This window comes from Ictidomys tridecemlineatus, chromosome 3, assembly GCF_052094955.1.
Source record: "Ictidomys tridecemlineatus isolate mIctTri1 chromosome 3, mIctTri1.hap1, whole genome shotgun sequence".
NCBI classification, from domain to species: domain Eukaryota; kingdom Metazoa; phylum Chordata; class Mammalia; order Rodentia; family Sciuridae; genus Ictidomys; species Ictidomys tridecemlineatus.
Window position 1 is genome coordinate 55,052,614 of NC_135479.1, and position 23,028 is coordinate 55,075,641.

General features: G+C 47.2%; 1 protein-coding gene across 3 annotated transcripts in view; it reads left to right on the forward strand.

Moving 5' to 3' along the window:
- The first annotated feature begins 2,409 nt into the window (after nt 1-2,409).
- Shisa6 (shisa family member 6) overlaps nt 2,410-23,028 on the forward strand; it is a 285,217-nt gene continuing 264,598 nt past the window's right edge. For 2 of the 3 annotated variants that reach the window (XM_078042899.1, XM_078042900.1), the window contains exon 1: nt 2,646-4,017. In XM_078042899.1, the coding sequence (XP_077899025.1) occupies nt 3,374-4,017 (644 nt within the window). In that variant the 5' untranslated portion in view covers nt 2,646-3,373. The other variant, XM_078042901.1, reaches the window with a different exon arrangement.

Below are 23,028 nucleotides of genomic sequence, written 5' to 3' on the forward strand. Positions count from 1 at the left end.
GCCTCAGCAATTTAGCGAGGCGCTGAGCAACTCAGTGAGACCCTGTCTCTAATAAAGTACAAAATAGGGCTGGGGATGTGGCTCAGTGGTAAAGTGCCCCTGAGTTTCATCCCTGGTGCACCCGCCCCAAAGAAAAAGAAATTACACACAGTATGGGGCTGTTATTTTTCAAGTATGTTCTTAAGATTACCTATATACCTATATTCTCTCCTGAGATTTCAGTTTTTGCTCTGGACAGCTCCACACATCTCCCAAAGGTACTTGAATAAGAGTTATGTTAACTTGATCCTGAACTTCCACCTTTGACTTTGCTTACCATCTTCACTATGGCACCAACTACCAGATATATACTTCTCACCATTCCCGTTTCTTACCTGGATTATTAGGACAGCTGTCCAAATTGCTTCTCCGGCATCCAGTCTAGTGTTTCCTTATTCACTTGACTTAGAAATCCAGCAAACATGAAATTCTGATAGTGTCTTCCCCTAATTAAAACCCACCAACAGTTTCCCATCAATTGTGGAATAAATTCAAGTTCTTTGTCAGGGACACAATAGCCTCCTGCTGGCCTTATTTGGAAGAGTCCCTCAGGGTTTATGCTAAACTGTATTGGAGCTCACACACCCACTGATTTGCCCATCAGCTACATTAACTCTTTATAACTTCCGGATTTTCCTGTTCTTTTTGTTGTTAGTGACCTTCCCTTCTTGTTTTATTAACTCTCTCCTTGTGCGTGTGTGTGTGTGTGTGTGTGTGTGTGTGTGTGTGTGTGTATACGCACGCATGCCCCAGCAAGTGCACGCCACGGATTGAAATCAGGGGCACTTGACCACTGAGCCACGTCCCCAGTTCTATTTTGTATTTTATTTAGAGACAGCATCTCACTGAGTTGCTTAGTGCCTCATTTGTGCTGAGGCTGGCTTTAAATTCGAGATCCTCCTGCCTCTGCCTCCTGACCTGCTAGGATTACAGGTGTGCAAGGCAATTCTTAAATCTTTCTTCAAGATGCTGTTCCTTACCTCACTGAGAAAGTTGTCTTTGACACCTCCCCCCAATCTCTGCCTTTTAGGGTGGGGCTAGGTGCCTGTCATCTGTTCTCAGAATACTCTGTGCCCCCCTTTGTCTGGAACATTTAACCATGCCACAAGGAATCTTTTGATTTTCAGCCTCCCCAGTGGGCAAGTTCACTGTCCTAGAGAAACGGTAGTGTCCTATTTATTCTTCATCTTAGCACTTACCACAGTGCCTGACAGAGAGTGGGCACTGAACAAATTTTTGTTGATCAGAAAATTAAGAAGAAATGGCATCAAGGGAATAAGAGTAAGTGCAGAGGAAAAGGGAGGGAAATGGAGAGGTAGTGCATGCATCCCTTCCTCCTAGGATGGGAATCATCTCCTCCCTGTCTTGGAATCTGGGTCCCAGCTTCAATGAGTCAATCCCTCAGTTGAGAAGAGACCCTCTGCTTTTCCTGAATGGGGATCCCTGGGTCACACATGAATGGGACAGAAAGGAGAATTTCAGGAAAAATCCCCCATTGCCATCACCCTGACAGTCTGTCCACTGTCTTTAAGCAAATCAAGCAGGTCATGCAGGCAGAATTTGGCCTTAACTACTGCTCCCCCGCCCCTTATTTTCCCCCATCTCTTCCAAAGACACTAACCAAAGACTGTCGTTGTGATTCCCTTTTGGAGTGGCCTCATAGCTTTGAAAGTTAGATGGGTCTCCACAGACCTGGCCATGCACAAGAGTGTACCCCTCTGGACACAAATCAGCTACAATATAGGAATTTCAACACATGGATACAGGAATTTCAAAGATGAGACTTAGAAACTTAGACAGTTTTTCTTACTCGGCCTCAACGCTGAAAAAAAAAATAAAGTTGGGGAAAGAGAGAATAAGAGGTGCCACGCAGCACGGGAGCTATCTTGCACCCATGTGAGAGGTGGAGGAGGGTACTCAAGGGGAAGAGTAGAGGTTCCGCGGGCTGATTGGTTGGTGTAATAATCTAGGGCAAGACACTAGACCCCTAGCCTCAGTTTCGAAACCTGTAGCAATGGGTTTGACCTCTTTTCTTGGCTGCAAACATCACCACTAGGGAGAGGCAAAGACTTGCAAAAACCCCAACTCCCTTTCTGGTAGCACGCGCTGGGGGCTCCGGTAGAATAGGAACCCGCTGGGAGGGCTGGAGGGGCCAAGGCAGGAGCGGGGGTCTGGCCTTGCTCCGGGCCACTCCACAGGGGACACTCTCGCCTTGTTCCTGGTCCCCTCAGCACTCCTGGTTCCCCGTGTTGATTTACCGGTGTCCGGGGGGTTTTGTGACGCGGAGCTTCTCGTGCCGAGAGCCGGGAAAAGCAAACAAGAGTCTTACCCTCCCACCCCCCTCCAACCCGAGCGCCCAGGCGTGTAAACGTGGGCGGCGGCGAGCGGCTGTCCTCTCCTCCCTTCCCCTCCCCTCGCGGCGCTCCTGTGTGTGCGGGTGTGTGAGTGCGTGTGTCTCCCTCGCTCCCTCTCGCACACGCTCTGGCACTAGTGCAGGCGGCGAGCCCGCGGCTCTCAGCTCAGCTCGCTCTCTCTGTCCGCTGCGCTCCCGCCTCACTGCTGCCGCCGCCGCCGCCTCTGCAGTCGCAGCCGGGCATGGTGAGTGAGTGAGGTCCAGCTGCCGCGCGCTCCCCCGGCTGCCGGCCAGACCCCAACCTCAGCGGGCTCCGTCCCGGGAAGCCAGCCTGCGGCGGAAGCACGCTGCGGGGCTGAACGGTTGGGAACCCGGGCGGCTGTGAGGTGCTTGGAAAGACTGCCGGTGCGCCCTCGGTTCCCGGCGCGCAGGGCCACCGAGCCCCGTCTTGGAAACGGGTTCCGCGCCCCTCCCGGCCCTAAGCTAGCTCCTCGAGGGCTACGCGCTGAGCTCCCTTCCTGCCCGCCGCTCCCCTCCTGCCTCCAGGAGCGCCCGTCGCCCCACCCCGTGACTGGTTCCCCTGTCTTGTCCCGCAGGACCCGCCCGGACGGGACCACGCCGCTGCTGCCGCTCGGAGCTGCGCTTCGGGTCCTGCCTGAACCCAGCCGCTCCGGGCCGCCGCCGGCGGGGGATGGGGCTGCCCCGGAGGCGCGCCGATCCCGCAGGGGAAGCGCCGAGCCGGCGCGCAGCGTGAGAGCCCAGAGCAACCCGCGCCCGGCCGGTCCGTGCGCACGGTGCGCCGCCACCGCCGCCGCCGCCGCCGCCGCCGCCAGCCGCTCGCGCCTCGATGGCGACATCGCCCCGGCGTCGCTGACCGCCCCGCGCCGCCACCTCAGCCCGTGTGGCCGTCCTCGGAGCCCGGCCGGCCAGGGTAGAGGCCTGCCGCGGAAGCTTCCCCGCGCCCTCCCGCCCGGCCCCGCCATGGCGCTGCGGAGCCTCCTGCTGCTGCTGCTGCTTTCGCTGGAGTCCCTGGACCTGCTGTCCGGCGCTCACGCCGCCCGCGGCCGCGCTGCCAACCGGACCCTGAGCTCCGGCGCCGCTGCCGTCGGGGGCCGGCGGCCCGGGGGCGCCCTGGCCCGGGGCGGCCGCGAGCTGAACGGCACCGCCCGGGCGCCTGGAGTCTCGGAGGCGGGGAGCCGGCGGGGACAACCCGCGGCGGCGGTAGCGGCGGCGGCGGCGGCCAGCGCGACCGTCACCTACGAGACGTGTTGGGGCTACTACGACGTGAGCGGCCAGTATGACAAGGAGTTCGAATGTAACAACAGCGAGAGCGGTTACCTGTACTGCTGCGGCACCTGCTATTACCGCTTCTGCTGCAAGAAGCGCCACGAGAAGCTGGACCAGCGCCAGTGCACCAACTACCAGAGCCCCGTGTGGGTACAGACGCCCAGCACCAAGGTAGTGTCGCCAGGGCCCGAGAACAAGTACGACCCCGAGAAGGACAAGACCAACTTCACCGTCTACATCACTTGCGGGGTGATTGCATTCGTCATCGTGGCCGGTGTGTTCGCTAAGGTCTCCTATGATAAGGCCCACCGCCCTCCGCGGGAGATGAACATCCACAGGTGAGAGCCACTGCCTGGTGCCTTCCCCCACTCTCCTTTTGACCTCACTTCCTCTTAATATGTCTCCCTTGTTCTCTGCACTCACACCTCCCTTGATCCTAAGTCACTCTGACCATTGCTTGTTTCACATGCACTAGATCTTGTACCTCTTCTCCATGTCCTAGGAACCGGAATGCATGCTTTGGAGGTAGGGGGGTTTGCAAGGCAAAGTGAGAATAGCTGAAGTCTGTAAAGTTCAAGTATAAGAATTTTACGAATTCTGTAATCCTGGATGGGGATACAGGGTTCTATTTTGATGGCATGTGGGCACTTTGGTGTAGGTTCTTAATGGCAGTTAGTTTTTTTCCTCTCAGAACAGAGTGTCAGCTTCAGTCCAGGTAGTGAACCAATGTTGGGACTCACTGAAAAGAATACCAAGTGATTTAGTGCAAACTGGGATGCTCTGGGATGCTAGAGACGGGGTGATGTGGGATGGCTGCCTCCCATGGGTGGAAGGAACAAAGGTTTCTCCATTCCATGTTGACCATGCACAGATGACTGTTTTAGAGCTCCAAAGGACAAGTCTGTAGGCAGAACAGTTCTTGCACGTTCATTCTGGTGGGGTATCTTTCACAGCATTCATGGGGTTGCCTCCTACTAAAACTTATGCTAGGAGTTAAAAAACATGACAGTCCATAATTCCACTCTATCTCCCATCCCACCACTCTGACTCCCAGCCTAATGGAAAGTCAAAACTAAGGGGACAACTAGACCCCATCCCTTCCTTTAGGAACCACAGACACAAAGTTAGCTCTCTTTCCAGGGCCCTCAAGATAAATGACTAGATGTGGTTCAACAGAGTCCTTTCAGGGAACCTGAAAATCCTGCCAGGGAAATCCTCCATTTCTGGCACATGGTATGAGCACTGTCCTAGTAAGCATGACCACTCCCCAGACCACTGCTTCTGAGTTGGCTCATCAAACTCCATCCTCACCCATCCACCTTTAGTTTATTTCTGTACTCTGCTCACTATCTTTGTGCACTGAAAACCTCCGCTCAGTATTGTGGACATTAATCACCCTTACTTTGCTGAAGACAGGGGAAGGCAGATAGAAATTTTTAAGACATGCTTAAAGAGCTGATCTATTATTGTTGTTGTTATTTGTTATTATTACTGTGGGTGTGAGAAAAGATGATAACTCCCTGGCAGGTTTTATGGAGTCAAATCCACTAAATGTGGGTATTTGAAACCTGAGTGCTGGAATTGGGGGTTGGGGTCTCTGAAGGGTCATATGTTTGTAACTCTGTCTCATGCCCCGAGGTTGCCCCTGCCCTTTCTTCCTCCCACACCTTATCTCTCAGGTAGTGCAAATTTACTCAGCATCCTCTCTGTGCCTAGACTGCATGACACTAAACAGAGACTTGTGCAATGGTCTGTGGTCAGTCCCAACTTTCAAATGCAGAGGATCGGTGGGATAGTGAACAAAATGAAGGCAAGACACTCCCTCCTTTGCCTTTCATCTCTTGGCTCAGCTTGGAAAGCCAAGAAGGAATTGCCCACAGGCAGGTGCCTTCCCGAAGCAGATGTGCCGATTCTTCTCATCCATCCACCTCTGCCTCAGGACTCAGAAACTTGTCTCTTCTCTCTTCTTCCTGTGCTCATCTCATCAGACCCTCTGCCCTGGCTCTGGCCTCTTCCTGATTTATTTCCACAAACCTTTCTTTGGCTTTCCCCTCTTCCTTGAGTCATTGTTCTCTGCACTCTTAGAGAAAGCTGGCCCGTTCCCTGCCCCTGCCCCTTCATACAGTTTGTTCATCACTGCTTGTGATGATATGCTGTTGGTGTCCCCAGATGCGGGAAGCATCTTTGGATGCCAGCATTGGCATGCAATCCTGGAGAGGTCACTGTCTCACTTAATGTTCCTCCTTTTCTCACCATATAGCTATCTCTTATCCCAAACTAGGGTAATTACTGGGACCCCATGGGGGCGGGTTTTCTCTGGGGTTGAGGAAGAGAGTAACCATGGGAGGAGCCATAAATTTTAGTTCCCAGACCATTGCATAAATGTGGATTGTTTCCCTCTCAAGTGCACTCTGATTTTATTCAGTTCACAACAATTATTCCAGTAGCTGCAGTCCCACCCCATTAGTACTTTGGAAACCGGTGCTTGCTGGGTAGGGGGCAGTGTCTGTGTATGTGTTGGCAGTGGGCAAGTAGAAGGACAGGACATAAGAGATCTATCTAGGACACTTCATGGGTGACCTTGGGCAGGCCAAGGAAACTTATTTATCAGTTCTGGGTAGCTCAGGCACAGCAGTATCCCAGCTCCACCACTTCCTTCCAGCCATGCCAGGGTGAGTGCTCCATTACTCTGCTTGTATCACAGAGGTCACTGCTTGCCATTCGAGGATGTGTGTGTTTGTGTGTGTGTGTGTGTGTGTGTGTGTGTGTGTGTGTGAATAGGCATGTGAGTTCAGATTGTCTTGTTGGAGAATGGAGATAGGGAAACGGTTTGAGAGAGGAAAAGGAGATAAATACTGACACCATAATGAGTTTTCCCCAAGGAAAATGAGATGTTGGCGGGGGGTGGGGGAGGTGGGGGGGGTCGTACAATGTCAGAGGCCCAGGGGAAAAGTGGGATGTACGTTCCATTGCATATTTGAAATAATTCTACAAAGACATTTCCTTACTGCAAGGAAAAGAAGAGTAATTCTGGTGTGTGATCCTTCCTGAAGATGGTACACGGGTAAGCAAATCTAAGTCTAAATGAGGGAGTTTCAATGAGAACAGCCTCATTGAAAGGGATTTTTTGCAGGGAGTTTAGAGGGGGTGAGAGAAGAGATCAGCATCTGCCTCAGCCTCGGTGTTCTGGGTGCTCCTTGGCCCATGTATTCCTTAGAGCAGGACTTTCTTATATCTCTCTGGCCCCTGCAGGGAAGAACAGATTTTGTCTTTTCCAGAAGTGATTAGACCTTGCAATCATATTTCTGCGTGAGAAGTCAGTGTCTGCAGGGGAAACTACCAGTGATTCTAACAGATGAGTACCAAATCAGATCCAGCTAGCTGGACCCTGGGGCAGCGAAAGGGACTGAATGGGAACCAGACACAGAGCCCAGCTCTGGATGTAGACAGCTTACCTTTCCCAATTGGAGCTCTGTTTTCCCCAGGATTTCTACTTCTACCTTGCCCTTTTTAAAAACTTCCCAGGCTAGGGCTGGAGCTGATGGACAGCAGGCAGGTACCCACTGATTTCGGGGAGGGGTTAGGGTGGAGGTCAGTCTGATCAGAGAGGGCTGCCAGTATTCTCCAGGGACACAAGCTCTGCCCAGGACATAGCCTAAGAAGTCTGGCCTCCTTTTGACACTCTATTCCTTGCTAGTTGTCTCTCATCCAAACCTGTTCCTTCCTCCTCACCCCAAGTAGATTCATTAGTGTCTTGGAGATGAGGACCATTCTGAGGGAGGGACTGTGTGGCTTCTTTTTTTTTTTTTTAAGATGGCTAATTAACAGATGGGCAAGGAAGCTATTAGGATGCTGTAGACGCAGTTGGTAAAGTCAGAGATGCTCAGGGCCCTCCCACTGCCTGCACAGGGATGGAAGAGATGGAGGGAGGTGGGCAGGGGAGGGATGCTTAGGGTGGTGGGAAGACAAGCCACAGTGGATATCATCAGGAAACAGTGGAAGTATTAGGAGTCCACTCCTCAACAGGGTCCTTCATCTTTGATTTCCCTGCTTATTTCTGGAGGAACTCAAGGGAACACTTTGTTTTACTCTTTCTCCCTCCAGAAATTAAATACAAACCCCCAAGAGCTGTTTTCCCTTGTAGGTCACATAACAGTATCATAGTGCTGAAATAGTATCATAGTGCTGGCTGATTTGTGAGGAAACTCTTCCTGGGTGCTTGGGCGATGAATTGTCAAATCCACACAAACACTTGATTTTTGGAGGTACTGTGGGCTCCCTATAGTGAATTGATCTAAACAGTCAATTTTTTTTTTTTTTACTTCGAATATAGTAATTGGAAGGAAAGGATAAAAAAATATATTGCCTTGGACTGAAGGTCTTAGCCTTGTGTGTTTTTCTTGAGTTTTTTTAAAAAATGCATGTAGGAAAAGCTGAGAAATTGTGGAAGGATTTGAGAAGGCTTAGAGAGGAGGGATTAGGGGAAGGATTGCAGGAAGACAGAAAGATGCAAAGATAGCAGAGAGAGGAAAGCCATTGAGGGAGCAGTTGATGGCCAACACTGATGGAACCAAGCGGCATTGCCCAGACTTACCCACGGGCTTGATTCTGTCCTGATTCTTGCATATACACAGACATGGATGCATTAGTTCAACAAATGAGCTCTGCTCACCTGGCACAGACAAGATGAGTTTCAAACTGTAACATGTAACAGATACCATGCACACACTGTTCAAAAACCTCCAGACTTTGACAACTCTCGCTGGTCACCTTGACCACTGTCTTCATATTAATTTTTCACCCTGTCCCAAGCCGAGAAGGCCTGCACATCTGTCCCTTTTCACCCTCCTCCAACCCTACCCAAGACTCAGATGCACATTCATTTCAGGGAATCTGCTGCTAAGATACCAAGAGCTTACCCACGGTTCTAGTCTGCCAAGATACAGGTAGCAAAAAAAAAAAAAAAAAGAAAAAAAAAAAAAGAAAAGAAAATTCATTGTTTTCAACCAATTTTAATGAGACATTGCACTGACTGTGCAGTTGATTCAAATCAATTATACAGGAAGCAGTGGTTAAGACGGGTGCAAAAGTGAGCTGACTGAAAGAGGTTAATTCACTAGCCTTAGACAGACATGCCTACGGATCTGGAATAAAAGGAAACTACACCCAAAGAAGCTTCATCCTTTGAGTTCTACTGCATGATTTCTCCAAGGCTGGCAGGATTGCATTCAGAACTTCACTTCTTGGTTTCTTTCTAGAGCCAGGGAGAAATCCCTCCCACATGTTCCAACTAGCACCCCATGCTGGGGTTTGGGGGATCACCAACCCCTCTTCTCCCCTGCCATCCTTCACCCAGTCAAAATCCTGCATAATCTATGTTCGAAATGACCATGGACTCCAGTGAATTTTGCTTTAGAATTTTAGTTAGATTCCTTTCTATATATATCCTGCAGAATCACAAAATTATGCCTTGAACTTATGAAAGTATAGGTGTCTCAGATTGGTGGTGGAGCGGGGGCTATGATGGCATCTAGGAGAGCCTAGGTTATTTTCATTTTGTACATAACATTCTGTTTTGATTTTCTTTCCTCTTTTCTCTACCTTGAGGAAATCCAACCCATTATTTTTTTTTCCTGAGTCACGTTTATGACCTCACATCGCTAGTGTTTTTCTTTGCAGATACTGTAGATAGAGAAAGAGATAAATAGGAGGTTTTACCAGCAAATCTTATCCAAGACAGGTTGTTAACTTTCTCTATTCCTTTTTTAATTAATTCTAGAAGCAAAATCAAAATCTTATGGAAAAGCAGGATAGGACCTTCTATGATTTTGTCATTCATTAAAGAATTGTGGAATAATTATTGCAGGCAATCCATTTAAATTAACTTGCTAATTTTATAAGTTAGGCAAGTGAAAACCAGAGTCTAGGTTCCAATGCCAAGTAATGCCTTGGGACTGAAGATCTCAGCCTTCTCGCCATCCTATGGCAGTGTGTGTGTGTGTGTGTGTGTGTGTGTGTGTGTGTGTGTCTAAGTGAGACTTCAGGGTCATCCTGCAGAATGGTTCTCTATATGCATAAATAGCTCTGTGAGCCACAGGAGCACAATTCCTGATGCTGATGTTCCCTTCTGAGCTCTGGACTAAGAAACCTCACACTAAAGAAGGTTCCCCAGCCAGTGGATAAGTGATCTTGGACTCAAAGCCAGAGCTCCTATGTCTGAGGCCCATGCTCAACCTCATGTTCTCCAGTGAAAATCTATTTTGTTTTACTTCGTACATGATTCTTAGTCATCACCAAATTACTTTAGGATACTTGAAGATGTGGGTGACAACCTTCTCCTTCCCCCCACCCCCCACTCCCATGTCTTTAGCTCTGCCTAGTACAGTGTTCCATCCTCTAAAATGATTTCCGCTGGTCCTCCCTGGTCCTTGGCAGTTTCTTCCCATTCTTTTCCAAAGTGCAATAACCTGATCTAAGCATAAGCCTTTAATAAGATCTGAGTAATGCAGACCACTGAAGAAGGAAAATACGGCACCAGCCAAGGGTGGGTAGGGGTGGGTGGTCCAGGGCAGGGAGTTACTCAATAACACTGTGGGTACAAATCTGTATTTTAAAATGCAAGTTGTGGAAGCTTCTACTGTCTCCAGGAGAGGGGTAGAAATGTTGAGACCTACAGATCAATGAGGTTCAACTTTATCAATGGTAAGGGATTTCTCACCGTCCTATGGCAGCATGTGTGTGTATTTGTGTGTGTCTAAGTGAGACTTCAGGGTCATCCTCCAGAAAGGTTCCCTATATGCACAAGTAGCTCTGTGAGCCACAGGAGCACAATTCCTGGTGCTAATTGTTCCCTTCTGAGCCCTGGACTAAGGAACCTCACACTAAAGAAGCTAGCCATTTGGGCCCCATCATTACATGAAATGAATCTTGGTGGTATTTAGTTTGGGGATTTGGCCTGTGATGTGCCCGAATCTTCCTTTGAAAGAACTAGGATGTCCATATATCCTCATGTGTTGTCTTTCCAAGAAATCACCTTGGGAGACCACACGCTGATTCTCCTCCTGAAAATGGTTCTACAGAACGTCTCTTGGAAGTACTTTGGAGAGTCCACAGTGTGTCATTTTGACTTTCTGTAATTGTAGCATATTTTTTATCCTCCTGGGGGTAGATTCGATTCTCCTAAGCAGAAATAAGTCATGGGCTGAGGCTGATGAATGAAAGAGGTGATCAGAAAATCAAGAGCGCCTCCGGTAATGAGACCTGTTCTCTGAGGCACTGTCTCAGCTGGGACTGAAGACAGGAGCCCAGAAGAGGCATTCGGAGTGTAATGAAAGGCAGCCTCCCCACACGGGAGGGCCCAGCATCCCAGTGACCACATTGAAGGGGCTGCTCGCTAGGTGGAAAGATAATTATTGCCCTATTAGAAAACTGCTTCTTGTTATATCAATATGTTGGACAAGCAGTGAGGTAGTTGGGAAGAGAAGACAAAAGGAAAGATGTGGATATGCATCAAACATTTCAAATAACTGCCCAGAAAGAGTGAAAAAAAAAAAAAAGAATGTCCCACATTTCTGCATAAGATATAGGCAGATGGCTCAATTTAGCTTCTTACTTTGATTCTGAGGGTAAAGGGACCCAGATTCGTTGGGATGCATGCAGAGAGGAGGCATGGGGTCAGAGCCCCCGTTCGCTGTACCCCTCCCTCTCTCCATCCTAGAGCCGTCGCCTCTGTAATTCTGCATTTAGATGGGGGTCACTGCTTGGACCAGACAGCCACAGACGAAGTGGAAAGGATTGAAACCCAGGGAGATGAGGCTGCCAGCGAGCATTGCTGATAGATTCCTAAAGTGCATTGATCATACCTTCCTCTTCCCACAACCCCCAAATGTACATCCATAGAATGGGATCGATCCCAGAAATGGAGCTAGAAGAGGCAGGCTGAGTACAGGGCAGGTGACAAGGGATCACTGGATTTAGCATTTGCAGGTGGGGGTACCATCTTTGCAGCGTTTGCCACCTCTGTGAGTTGCTGGTGTCCCCTCATCTCTGGGGATGGGGGATGGGGAGGGGTTGGGGGACTTGCATTACTCCTATGGTCCCACTGCACACACCCCCCCCCTGCTCCCTAGATGTCTCTTTTGGATGCTCTGGAGAGAGTCAGTCCTGCTGTGAATCTGGAAAGCCCCCCTCCATTATGCTTGAGTGTCTGGAATGTGGGAGTTCAGTCACCAAGGAGCTTACACAACCCCATCGTCCCTGCCACCCCTGAAAACTGAAGGACTTGAGGTCTCAGTCGGATGAGGTATCTAGGAAGTGGCAACACTTCTGAGAGCCGTTCTTAAGGACTCACTCTGTACCAGGCACCCTGTCTCATACTCAACCTATACAGTCTCACTTCATTCTTCCACCTCCCCTCTGAGTAGAGAGACCCATTTCATAGGTGAGTAAAGGGACTCAGAGAGGCTTAGTAACTTGCCTAGATCACAAGAGTACCCTTCCTATATTCGTCTTCCTTTGTCATCTGACAGGCAACTGGATGGAAAGAGGTTCGTGATGCCCAGATTACTTAAGAAAGTAAAGTCCCATCTGTCTGTGCCCTGGGGGATAGGTTGTCACAGTAAAGGACTAAAAGCATCAATGACCTCCCTACCAGCATACAGCAGACAGGGTTAGTGACATCTACATACTGCTTACAGGGCACCGGGGTACCCAGGGCAGTGCTCAGGCTCTTCTTTCAAGAATGGATTATATTGACTCAGAATGGAGATCCGTACCCAGATACATAAAAAAAAAGACCTCAAAATAAACCTCCATGTTAATTGGGTAGGGGAGCAAAAACCCCCTTTATGCTGTTGAAAGAAACCCTGGGCAATTCCACGTTAAGTTCTAGCTCCTGAGAATAGTGAGTGGTGTTCAGGGAAGGGAGAAAAGATGCTATTTGGGGAGAGAGGATGGACCTCAGGCCATTCCCAGTTTTAATTACTAAGGCATACAGCTCACAAACAAGTCCATTTATCACCATCTCCCGCCTTCCCGCCCCATGAATAGCATCTCATGCTGTACCTATAAGATGTAGCATTTAAGCCAGCCTACTTCTAGTGCTTCCCAGTGACTCGCTCTTGCCCTGGGTCTCTGTGCGTTTTGTTCTCAAGTCCTGTGTCCTAACGGAATGGAGACAAAGAAGGAATCCGGACGTACTCGAATGGCCCTGTGTTTTCTCTCCAGTAGTCAAAGTCCACTCCAATTATCACTGGGCAGCGGCCAGAGCTGTGCCCATATTGCATCTCGACCCCAGAGGCACCTGAGCAGAGGGCTCACCTCTGCTGGAAACCATTTTGCTAGCCTTCCTGTCCCAGGAGCCCAGGGTTCCTGAGCAGCAGCAGATTCAGGCTCCTCTCCTGCTTCCTGCCCCATGCCTGCTTCTAACAAGAGAAACAGCGAAGCCTTGGATCCTTTTTGCCCTGTGCCCCTGTCCCCAGTCTCCAGACCCATAGGAGCTGGAGTTCCAGAGAGGCTCTGGTTGGCCAGAGCCTTGGCTCTGTGCCCTGATATTTGGGAGAGGAGTCGAGTTGTTGCTTTCAGGCTTCACAAATACTCATTATTCCTTGCTTTGTTGGCATTTGGTCTCGTATACTGTTCCCATTAGCTTCGGCATTAAAGTCTCATTACTTAGGACACCTGTCCTCTGGACATATTCGTTGTCCCTCCGCCAGCTGTCCTCTTCTGGGAAGTATGTTTGCTACTTAGGCACTTCCTCCCCTCGCTGCTCCAGAGAGGAGAAATTTGAATGCCGGACTGGGCTGCTAATTTTCAATGACATCTGACAGCTTGTGCCAGAGCCCATGCATCCCCTTCTTTTTGAGATCCTGAGAATCTGGCTAGGGGGTCGGACAGGTTAGGGCCTAAACCTCAAAGAAGCTGAGAAAGGAATTGTCATGAGAATTGTTTTCTGCCCCAGTCCTAGATCAGGCTGCGGTGCTGTCAGTCTGGGATGTTTGGGCAGCTTGGTTGGAGCATGAGAGAGGCTCATGTTAACTTGCCTCCCTGAGACCCTGATCCTATTCCAGAACATGGGGAAGAATGTGGATTCCTGCTTCCCCTCTGGGCTAAGAGTTGGCTTTCTCTGACTTTTTTACTGCATCCCGAGAAAGGTAGCTGAAGATTTCCAAGAATAAAATCCCACAGGTTTGGAAAAGTGTCTACACATTGGGAAGTAACCCAGCTTTTCTGTGCTCCTTGAAGCCACCTCCAGCTCCTGCCCCACCTCCATACCAGTGCCTCCTTCCCCAACCACAGCATTTGCAAAGAAGAATGTTGGGTCTTTGAGCAAAGGATCTGTCGCCTCTCTCTCTTTTAAGTCACATCATTAAAATGTTTCTCCTTGTTACTTCCAGTGTTGCATCCACTGCTGCTTCTTCTCCATCTGTCCTCCTTTTGATTCCTGTTCACTTCTGTCTTTTTTTTCCTCCGTCTCCCTTCAGCTCTCCTTCTTAAACTTTTCCAGCTGTAACTTCATTAAACTGCATCCATTCAGATGCTACAAATTCAGAATTTATCCAAATTGAACCTGGACGAAGCGGCTCTTTTCTTTTCTCACTCTGATGAGAAAACAGCGATGAACAGATTAATAGCTGAGACAAGACTGAAAAAAAAAAATGTGCAGGGGACATACACCATGGAGAGGGACAGATTGTTTCCAAGCAGACTAGGTAGACAGTTGGCAGGCTGATGACAGTGCATTCCTATCTATTCAATGAAGTAACCCTCCCTCCAAAGATCTGCTTTGATTTTATTTTGTTTTCGTCTGTGAAATCCTGCAACGGCTCAAAGAACAATGAAAATGCATTTCCTTTCAATGTTTTATAATTTCGATGCCTGTTTCATTGGCTGGGATTAGCCTACCCCCATTTCTATAGAATTGGTGATGCTTGACTATAAGGCTGCTTCAAGTTCCCTTTTGAATTCCCTCTGGGGGCTCCCTCTAATTTTCCCCTCTTCTTGTTTCTTTTCTTGTTTTATATCCCTTTTTTTTTTTTTTGAGAATCCAACAATGCTCTCTTTAGGTTTTGAGGATTAATGTTGTGAATCACTGCCACAGCCTCAGGGGTCTCTTCATTTGACCGCAAGAATGGTCAGCTGAGCCCGAGAAGACCAGAGGTCTAGAGTCAGACTTGGGACAACTTGCCCAGTAGCCTGAATTAAGTCACTGGCCCCAACCCCACTGTTTGGAGCCAGTGGCACTTAGCTAGCACCCTTACCCCTTTCTCTCCCTTCATCTGCTTCTGTGCCTTTGAGGGTCATCTCTCCAGAGACATTTAGCAATATCTCCCTCTTGGAGGAGGTTGTCATTCATCTTCTCCTGCCATAGTCCACTTCCTGTAAGCTGAGATAGGAAGCCGTCTGATCTCAACTCTGTCACTTTTTGTCCCCATGAGCTTGGTGAATCGCCCAGACCCTTTCGGTCTGACATAGAGGCCATGGGATGTGGCTGAGTGTTCTTCTCTGGTCCATTCTGATCTTTACACCCCTCCTAGAGATCCTGGAAGAGAGTCCACCTCTGCACTTACAGGTGCAACAGCCCATGTGTGGGAGAAAATACCCTTTCCTTGCACACTCCAGTGGGTTAAGAATGTTATTTGCAAATGGCCTCATGAGGGTGCCTGGTTCTAACATGCTAAACTCTTAGAATCTCTATGGAAAGGGAATTGCCAGGCCTTTCAGTGCATCTTCCTCTGGGCACTCCTCCTCTTGCGTACAGGTACAGCAAGATCCATGCCCCTAGCCTGGAGAGAGGGTCTTGTCTATTATTGGAAGCAATTCTAGTTGATATTTACGAGGTGCCCAAACTGACTCCTTTGGCATAGGATCCACTCAACAGAATCATCCAGAGGGATGTATCTTCTCTTCTGCAAGCCAGCAGAACATCTTGACAATCGCATTCAACGCCCCTTCAGCCTTCCCTTCTTTGAAATCAATGTTCCTATGTTTGTGTCTGTCTTTAGGAGACATGATTTGAAGTCTTCATATCTATACAGAGGCCATTCACCTAGAAAAGGAGGATGGTGGGGAAAGGAAAGAAGGAAAGAAAGAAGGAAGAAAAGCTAGAAAGAGGGATGAAGGAAAAAATAAATAACTGAATCCTTTACCAAAGAGGTTTGACTTGGTTGCTCTCCTGCATTGTAGCAGAATCCTGATTTGTTTCGCAGACACTCTGTTATTTTATTTTGCTTTTCAGTAGATCTTCATCTTGATGCTTCCTTGCATACTCTTGGAAGCACCATCCATGATGCCCTGGGTGAAAGACTCACACAGACACTCTTTTTACTCTTGGCAGTCCAAGTCCAAGTTCAGGGGTACAGCGAAAACTGGTGTGTGACCATATGGAGTCACATCCTTCGCCTGAGTGCAACATGTGGGCTGTGGGTGGTCCCTTCCAAGATGACCATGGCCACAGACTTGTGCCACATGGCTCAAGACTTTTTCCAACTTGGCATCATCAAGTTGGTCCCCAAGACTTCTCTCTTCCACCTGTGCTTTGTTTGTGGTCCCATAGGCCTAAGCTGTGTGGACATTGGGAGGTTGTATTGGGATTTATTTATTAGTCAAATATTTATAGAGTGCTTCCTCGATGCCAGGCTCTGTTCTAAGTGCTTTACAAATATTAACTCATTTAATCTTCATGATAACCCTATGACATTATTTTTTCCTTATTATTTTTGCCTTGATTTTTTTTTTTTCAACGAGGAAACAGAGCCATGGGGCCCTTTGGTAACTAATGGTCACTAATGTATTAAGTGGCCCGTGTTCCAGCTTTGGCACTGCAGCCCCCAGAATCCCAGTGCTTAGACTTCAGGTTTTTCTGCCTTGTGTTTTACTTCTCTGTAGATTTAAGGTCTGTGCACCTAGCCAAACAAAACAAAACAAAACTAAAGACAGAACCAATAATACAACAGTAGCAGCAGTGACCCATTTGTACCTCACATGCAGGTGCATTTATTAACTCATCCATCACCTGCCCAGCCATGTGGCTCCACTAACAAATCTTGGTAGCATTTTTTTTTTATATTTATTTGCTCACTTTTAAATGGTAGGCTACCATCGACACATTCAGAGGTTTGATTCATTCTCAAACAATCCAAATATTTCTAAAAAATTGTGGTTTGATCTTGAGGCTTCTGGATTCTTATCTGATTCATGAAGTCAGGAATGCTACTTGGAAGGAACGGCAGTCACAGGGGATTCATGTGGATTCTCTACTGAGCTCGTGGCTGGTCATCTCTCTACAGCCCCAGGATAGACAGTCACCGGGATGGAGCAAATAGTCCTGCTTGCTTAAAAAAGCAAAATGAGCAGGCCGTGGCTTCCCTCCCTGAGTCCTATGATGTTTATTGGCTGTGATGAATTCCGATTGTGCTGGGGACAACTCAGACCTGCAGAACAGCTCAGTGCAGATGCATAGACATTGTTAACACAACAAATGAGATCTCCACATCCATTCTGAGCCTCTCTGTATGAGGAGAGCCGTCTTGTGCACACACAAAGCCAGCAGCTGTGTTTTTCAAGTGGACTGTGAGAGAACTGGGAATAGGGGCAACTAAATTAAGCCATTCTCCTTGGTCCGTGTTTATTAAAAATATATTCATTTCAATTGTCCAGAGTGCATATTTTAGAGAATAAAAGCACTCTGACTGTCCAGTAGATAATCTTGAAGATGAGGTCAAAGAAACCCCCAGCTGTCTCTCAACTTCAATGTCAAGTAAGAACTCAATTATCTAGGACTCAAATAACTAGAATCCTTTTTAAAAAAAAAAACTGGAATAAAATGTTCAAGCTCTACTTCTAAGAAAAATACAAAAGAAGCCCCTATCGGAGATTTACTTAAGAAAAAAAAAAATCCAGAATCAACTTCCATGATCTGTCCTGCAGCTATTAAATTAATAGTTCAATTTCCTAGTCAGTCTACATTTTATTTAGCTGTTCTCTGTAAAGGGTGCAAAAAATTAGACTGATGGTCCTCTCATGAAGAACTCTTTATTCTTAAAAAAAAAAAAGAATTAATTATATTCAGTATACACTACTTAATTAGACACGAATGTTTTTAGAAAATTCTTCAAAGCCAAGAGAGTTCTCATTAGTCCTTAGGAGTAGGAGCATAAACCAGAATAACTTATTCATGTAATAGTTCATCTGTTTGGCCTTTTTATTGTACCTACCCAGCAACATAAATTTCTTCCTCCTTCCCCTTAAAAAGAGGAAGGGTATGATTAGGGGTCTCAAGTATCCCGTTTGCCTTGCTCTTGGCACAGAACAAGTTATCGAACAACAGCTGAGCTTATTTTCTCCCTTCTGCAGCATTAATATAGCTCAGAAATCCAGGGACATGGCAGAAGCCAAAATCTGGTTTCCATGTGCTCCACTTGAGTGAGCAGCCGTATTCATGGAGTCCTCAAGGACAGCATTCTAATTGAAGCAAAAAAAGACTGACCAGGTGAACTCAGGGGCTCCAGGATCCTCATTTGTTCTTAGGAGACCTAAATTTTTCCTAGCTACACCGTGAGTCAAGACTGGGACAAAAATTTCCAAGTTTTTAATTTGGTGCTCCTTGGTCCCATTTCTTTTCAAATCTGGAAACTCCACGAAGGCCAGGAACTATGGGGTGGAGGGGGAAAGGTGGGAAGATCATGGTTCTAGCTCCTCATTCAGGCCTCATGCAGAGCAAGGGTCTAGTGAAGTCTATTGGTGTTCTGTTCAGAATATCATTTGACAAAAAGGTTGACTGCTAAAATAGTGTAAAACGTCTCAAAAATCTGTTGATGTTAGTGACTCACAAAGATGAATAGAACTGAGCCGTTGAGCTGTGGCTGAGTTCTTAGATCTGGGTAGGTTTTTCCCACTAAAGATTGAACACTCTCTAAAATCTTGTTCAGAGACCATTACAGGGACACAGGAGTTGAAAAAACAAAGGTGATTAAGTGGATGGAAGGATGGATGGATGGATGGATAAATAGGTGGGTGGGCAGATGGGTGGATGGGTGAATGGATGAAAGGATAGAGGATGGATAGGTGGGTGGGCAGATGAGTGGGTGGCTGGCTGGATGAATGAATAGATAGATGGATGGATAAGTGGGTGGGTAGGTGAGTGGACTGGAGGATGGGTGGGTGGATGAATAAATGGATGTATGGATGTGTGGGTGGATGAATTTGTAAATGGATAGATGGATGAATGGATGGATGGATAGATGGATGGATGGATGGGTGGATGGGTGGATGGATAAGTATGAAGATGGATGGGTAGATAGATGGGTAGATGGATAGGTAAGTAGGTAGATAGATGGCTGGATAGATGGGTGGATGGATAGGTAAGTAGATGGATGGGTGAATAGATGGATGCATAATCTACTGGTAAATAGTCCCTGGACTTTTAGCTATCTACATTTGAAATCTGGTGACAGATTTTAATAGCTATGTAACCTTGGCAAGGTATCAAAACTCTCAGAGTCTTAGGTTTTCCATCAGCGAAGAGGGGTAATGGCACCTATCATATAAAAATGTACTAAGGATTTCAGGGTATAGTGCATGTTAGACTTTGGTCCAGAATCTGGCACATGGTGATCCATCAATAAATAATAGTCTTTAATTTCCCAAGCAGGAAAGACTATGAAGGAAAGTGATGAGCGAGGTTTTGTTGATTTTCCTGTTGTTAAAGAAATTCATTTGCCATTTTGAGCAAGATTTCCTGTCTTGAGTGCAGGGGACAGCATGTCAGAATGCAAACCGGGCTTGGTCCTTACAGGAGATAACTAGGCACTTAAGGAAATCTAAACACGCTTTCCTTTCCTTGGGACCATTGACAATATTATCCAAGGCTTTAAGCAAATAAACAGTGGGTCTTGCCTTGAACTGCTCATCTATTAATTGTTTCTCCATGCTCAAATATTAGTTGGCATTTGCTAAATGGTCAGGCCCAGCTGGAGAGACAGGGAGAAATCATTAAAGCCGAGGCTTCCTGGGAAAGTGAGATGTATGTAAGAGGCAGTCCCAAATGTGCACAAGGGTGCCTGGCTCAAGTCGGAAGCCCTGTATTTAAATTTCTGTTCCATCATGTTTGAGTTCTGAAATTAGTCTGAACCTCGGTTCCTTGTTAAAAATTGAGAATGATAATAGCTTCAAAGGTCGCAGGGTTAGAAGGAATCACATGGGGCAAGGCAGGTGGACACATTTAGAAGTTGCTAAGTCCTATTCAAAGGTAAGATGGTCTTTCCATGATCCCGATGATTAATGCACAATACTGCGAATGAGAAAAAGAAGAAAAACGAAAATTCTCAGGCCTGAACGACCAGAATGACTTTATTTCCGCCCCCCCCTCCCCTTGGTCAGGTTTGCTGCCCAATTCATTTACTCTCCCCGGCTCACTATGCATCAGAGAGAGCCAAGGAAGACACATGCAAGAGGGAACAGCAGACCCAGGCAACCATTCAGATGATTCAGGCAAAAGAATTTGTTTGTTTGATAAATTAGATATTACAGTAAAAGTGGCTTACAGGGGAGGGAGCTTAGCTCAAATTGCTAAATTGGGTACATCTGTAATCATCATGGGAGGGTAACAGTCGGTTCCTGGGTGGGGTGGCTCCTGCTTGCTGCTTTGCTGGAGCACATGGCTGACAGCCTTGTCCCCATTCCCTCCCATGGCCATCTCTGTGTCTCTCTCTCTGTGAGTTTCTTTTCCTCTGAACATCTCTCTCTAGCTCCCTCTTCCAACTCTGAATGTCTCTCTCTTGAATCGTTTTTTTCCGTCTCTGATTTTCCCTTTGACTTTCTGCTTTTTATTTTCTCTCCTGTTATATTTCTACCTGGTCATTCTCTCTCTCTCTCTCTCTCTCTCTCTCTCTCTCTCTCTCTCTCTCTCTCTCTCTCTCTCTCTCTCGACTCAAGCTTTTCTCTCTGGCTTCTGGTCTCTTTCCTCTTCCTCTCCCTTTTTCTTGCTGCAAGTTTCTGACTGTCTCTTTCTCTCTCCATCTGTTGGGTTCCCTCTCCCACGTGCCTTGTTTCTCCCGCACCTGTTTCCTTTCCTGTCTTTTTGTCTGTCTCTGTCTGTCTGTCTGTCACTGCCTATCCCCCCACCCCCACCAGTCTCTCCGACTCAGAAAGCTGCTGCCCACTTACAAAATCTGCTTCTTTGTTCCTCTGTGACCAATTTTTTCTTTCCTCTGGTGAGGAAAGTAGCTCAGGCCTTAACCCATTTCCTCCGGCGCATCCCAATTAATTAGGTGAGACCCGGGATCGCACATTTCAGAATTAGAAGAATATTTATCGAGTACCCTGGAGAGAGTTGGATGGAAGATGGCAAGGAACCAGAGCAAGGAGGGAGGTCACTGAGCTCAGGGGATGGGACCGGGAACTGCTGTCAGAGGGGCCACGTGGTCTGGGTATGAGGACTGCCTTTCTAATTGCCAGAAGGCAATGGGAAGGGTCAGATCTTGGAGGACTATTTAGCAGTAGGTAAGGAACTAGAATCATTTCCTTGGTCATCATGCTCGTCCTTGGAACCACACACGGTAGGGTCCCTGGCTTCAGACAGCCTTCCTAGCCGCCTTAAGAAGTACATTTTTTTTTTTTTCCAGAACCTACCCTTGGCTCTGCTGCCCAGCTCAGCCTCAGCTCAAAGTCTTCTCCCAAGTTATTTGCTTCCCTGGTATGACCAAGAGACATGCAGAAACAGCCTAACTACAACCCAGAGTTATGACTCATTGTCTGCTAAACAGACCAGATCCAAGTCCACTTGGGATGCACCTGGCCTGTTGGTCTTCAGGAAGGTACTGGAGGCCTGAATGGTGCCTATATCCTGCAGATGGTTTCCCAGAATCTCCCCATGTTGGGAAAAGGAACCTCAGGTTGAAAAATCTCTCTCGGGTGGTTCCTCTTTGGCCAGTGAGCCCTGGAGCCACTCCTAGGAAACTGCCATTTAAATTGCCCCTGTGGATGAGAGTATGCTGGACAGAAAGCCCTTCAAGGCTGGGGATAGGGATGCCCTTTCTCCTTTCTTTATATTGTGGCTGTGTGGGTACCAAGACTTGAGGACAGTGATGATCCAGACAGACAGGGCTGCCCTTCTTCAGGACACTTAGGTTAGTGTCTTTTGACACTCTGTGTCCTCTGGAGCCTACCTGGTGTTCATTCGTTTTATGGGATGCTCAGTGGATGTTTGTGGACCTGAATTGCATTAATGATAAACACCCAGCTCACAGAGTGCTGAGTAGGTGTTGATCAGAGTTTCTCAACTCCACCACGAAGGACATTTTGGGGCTTGATAGTTTTTTGTCATGAGGCCTGACCTGTGCATTGTAGGATATTGAACAGCCCTCTCTGGCCTCCACCCATCAGAAGCCAGTAGCACTTCCCTCCTCTGTCATGACTACCCCAAATGTTTCCAGACATGGCTGAATGTCCCTGCAGGAGGTGGAAAATCACCCTGATTGAGAACCACTGGTGCAGGTTCACCGTGACTGCCCAAAGGGAATGGGTCCAGCCCCATGATTCCATTCTCCTTCATCGCACCAGAGAAGTAGGAGTCTTTCTGAGAACTTGGGAGGCCAGAAAAAGAATAAGACTTTTGCGGGGGGAAATGTCTTTATTGATATATCATTTACCTACTGTAAAACTCATGCTTCAATTTTAAAGTATAGAACAAAAAAAGCCAGATAATGCCAAGTGTTGACAGGATGTAGGGCAATAGGAATCTTCATACTCGGCTGCTGGGAATGTAAAATTATGCATACCCTTCGGCTGCATTATCTGGGCTTCTTGGTTGTCTTTGAATGGGTATCATGGTTCGACTTTGATTTGCATTTCCCTAGTGATCGATGATGCTGAGTTACTTCTTATATTTACTTTCTTTGAAGAAATGCCTGTTTAAATACTTTGCCCATTTTAAAATTGAGGTATTTGGGTCTTTTTTTTTAAATCATTAAGTTGTAAGATTTCTTTGTCGATTCTGGACACAAGTCTCTTATCAGATATGTTTTGCAAATGCTTTCTCCTGTTGTATGAATTGCCTTTCATCATCTTGATGGTCTCCTCTGATGCACCAATATTTTAAATTCATCTATTTATTCTTTGGCTGCTTGTACTTTCAGTGTCATATCTAAGAAGTCATTGCCAAGTTTGAGAAGTAGCAAAGATATACTCCTATATTTTTTTTCTAAGAATTTATAAGTTTAAGACTATTATTTAGGTGTGTGATCTATTTCCAAGTGACTTTTGCATATGGTGTGATATAATGGTCCAACTTGATTCTTTTGTGTGTGGAAATCTACTTGTCTCAGGACCATGTTTTGAAAAAAAAAGCTCTG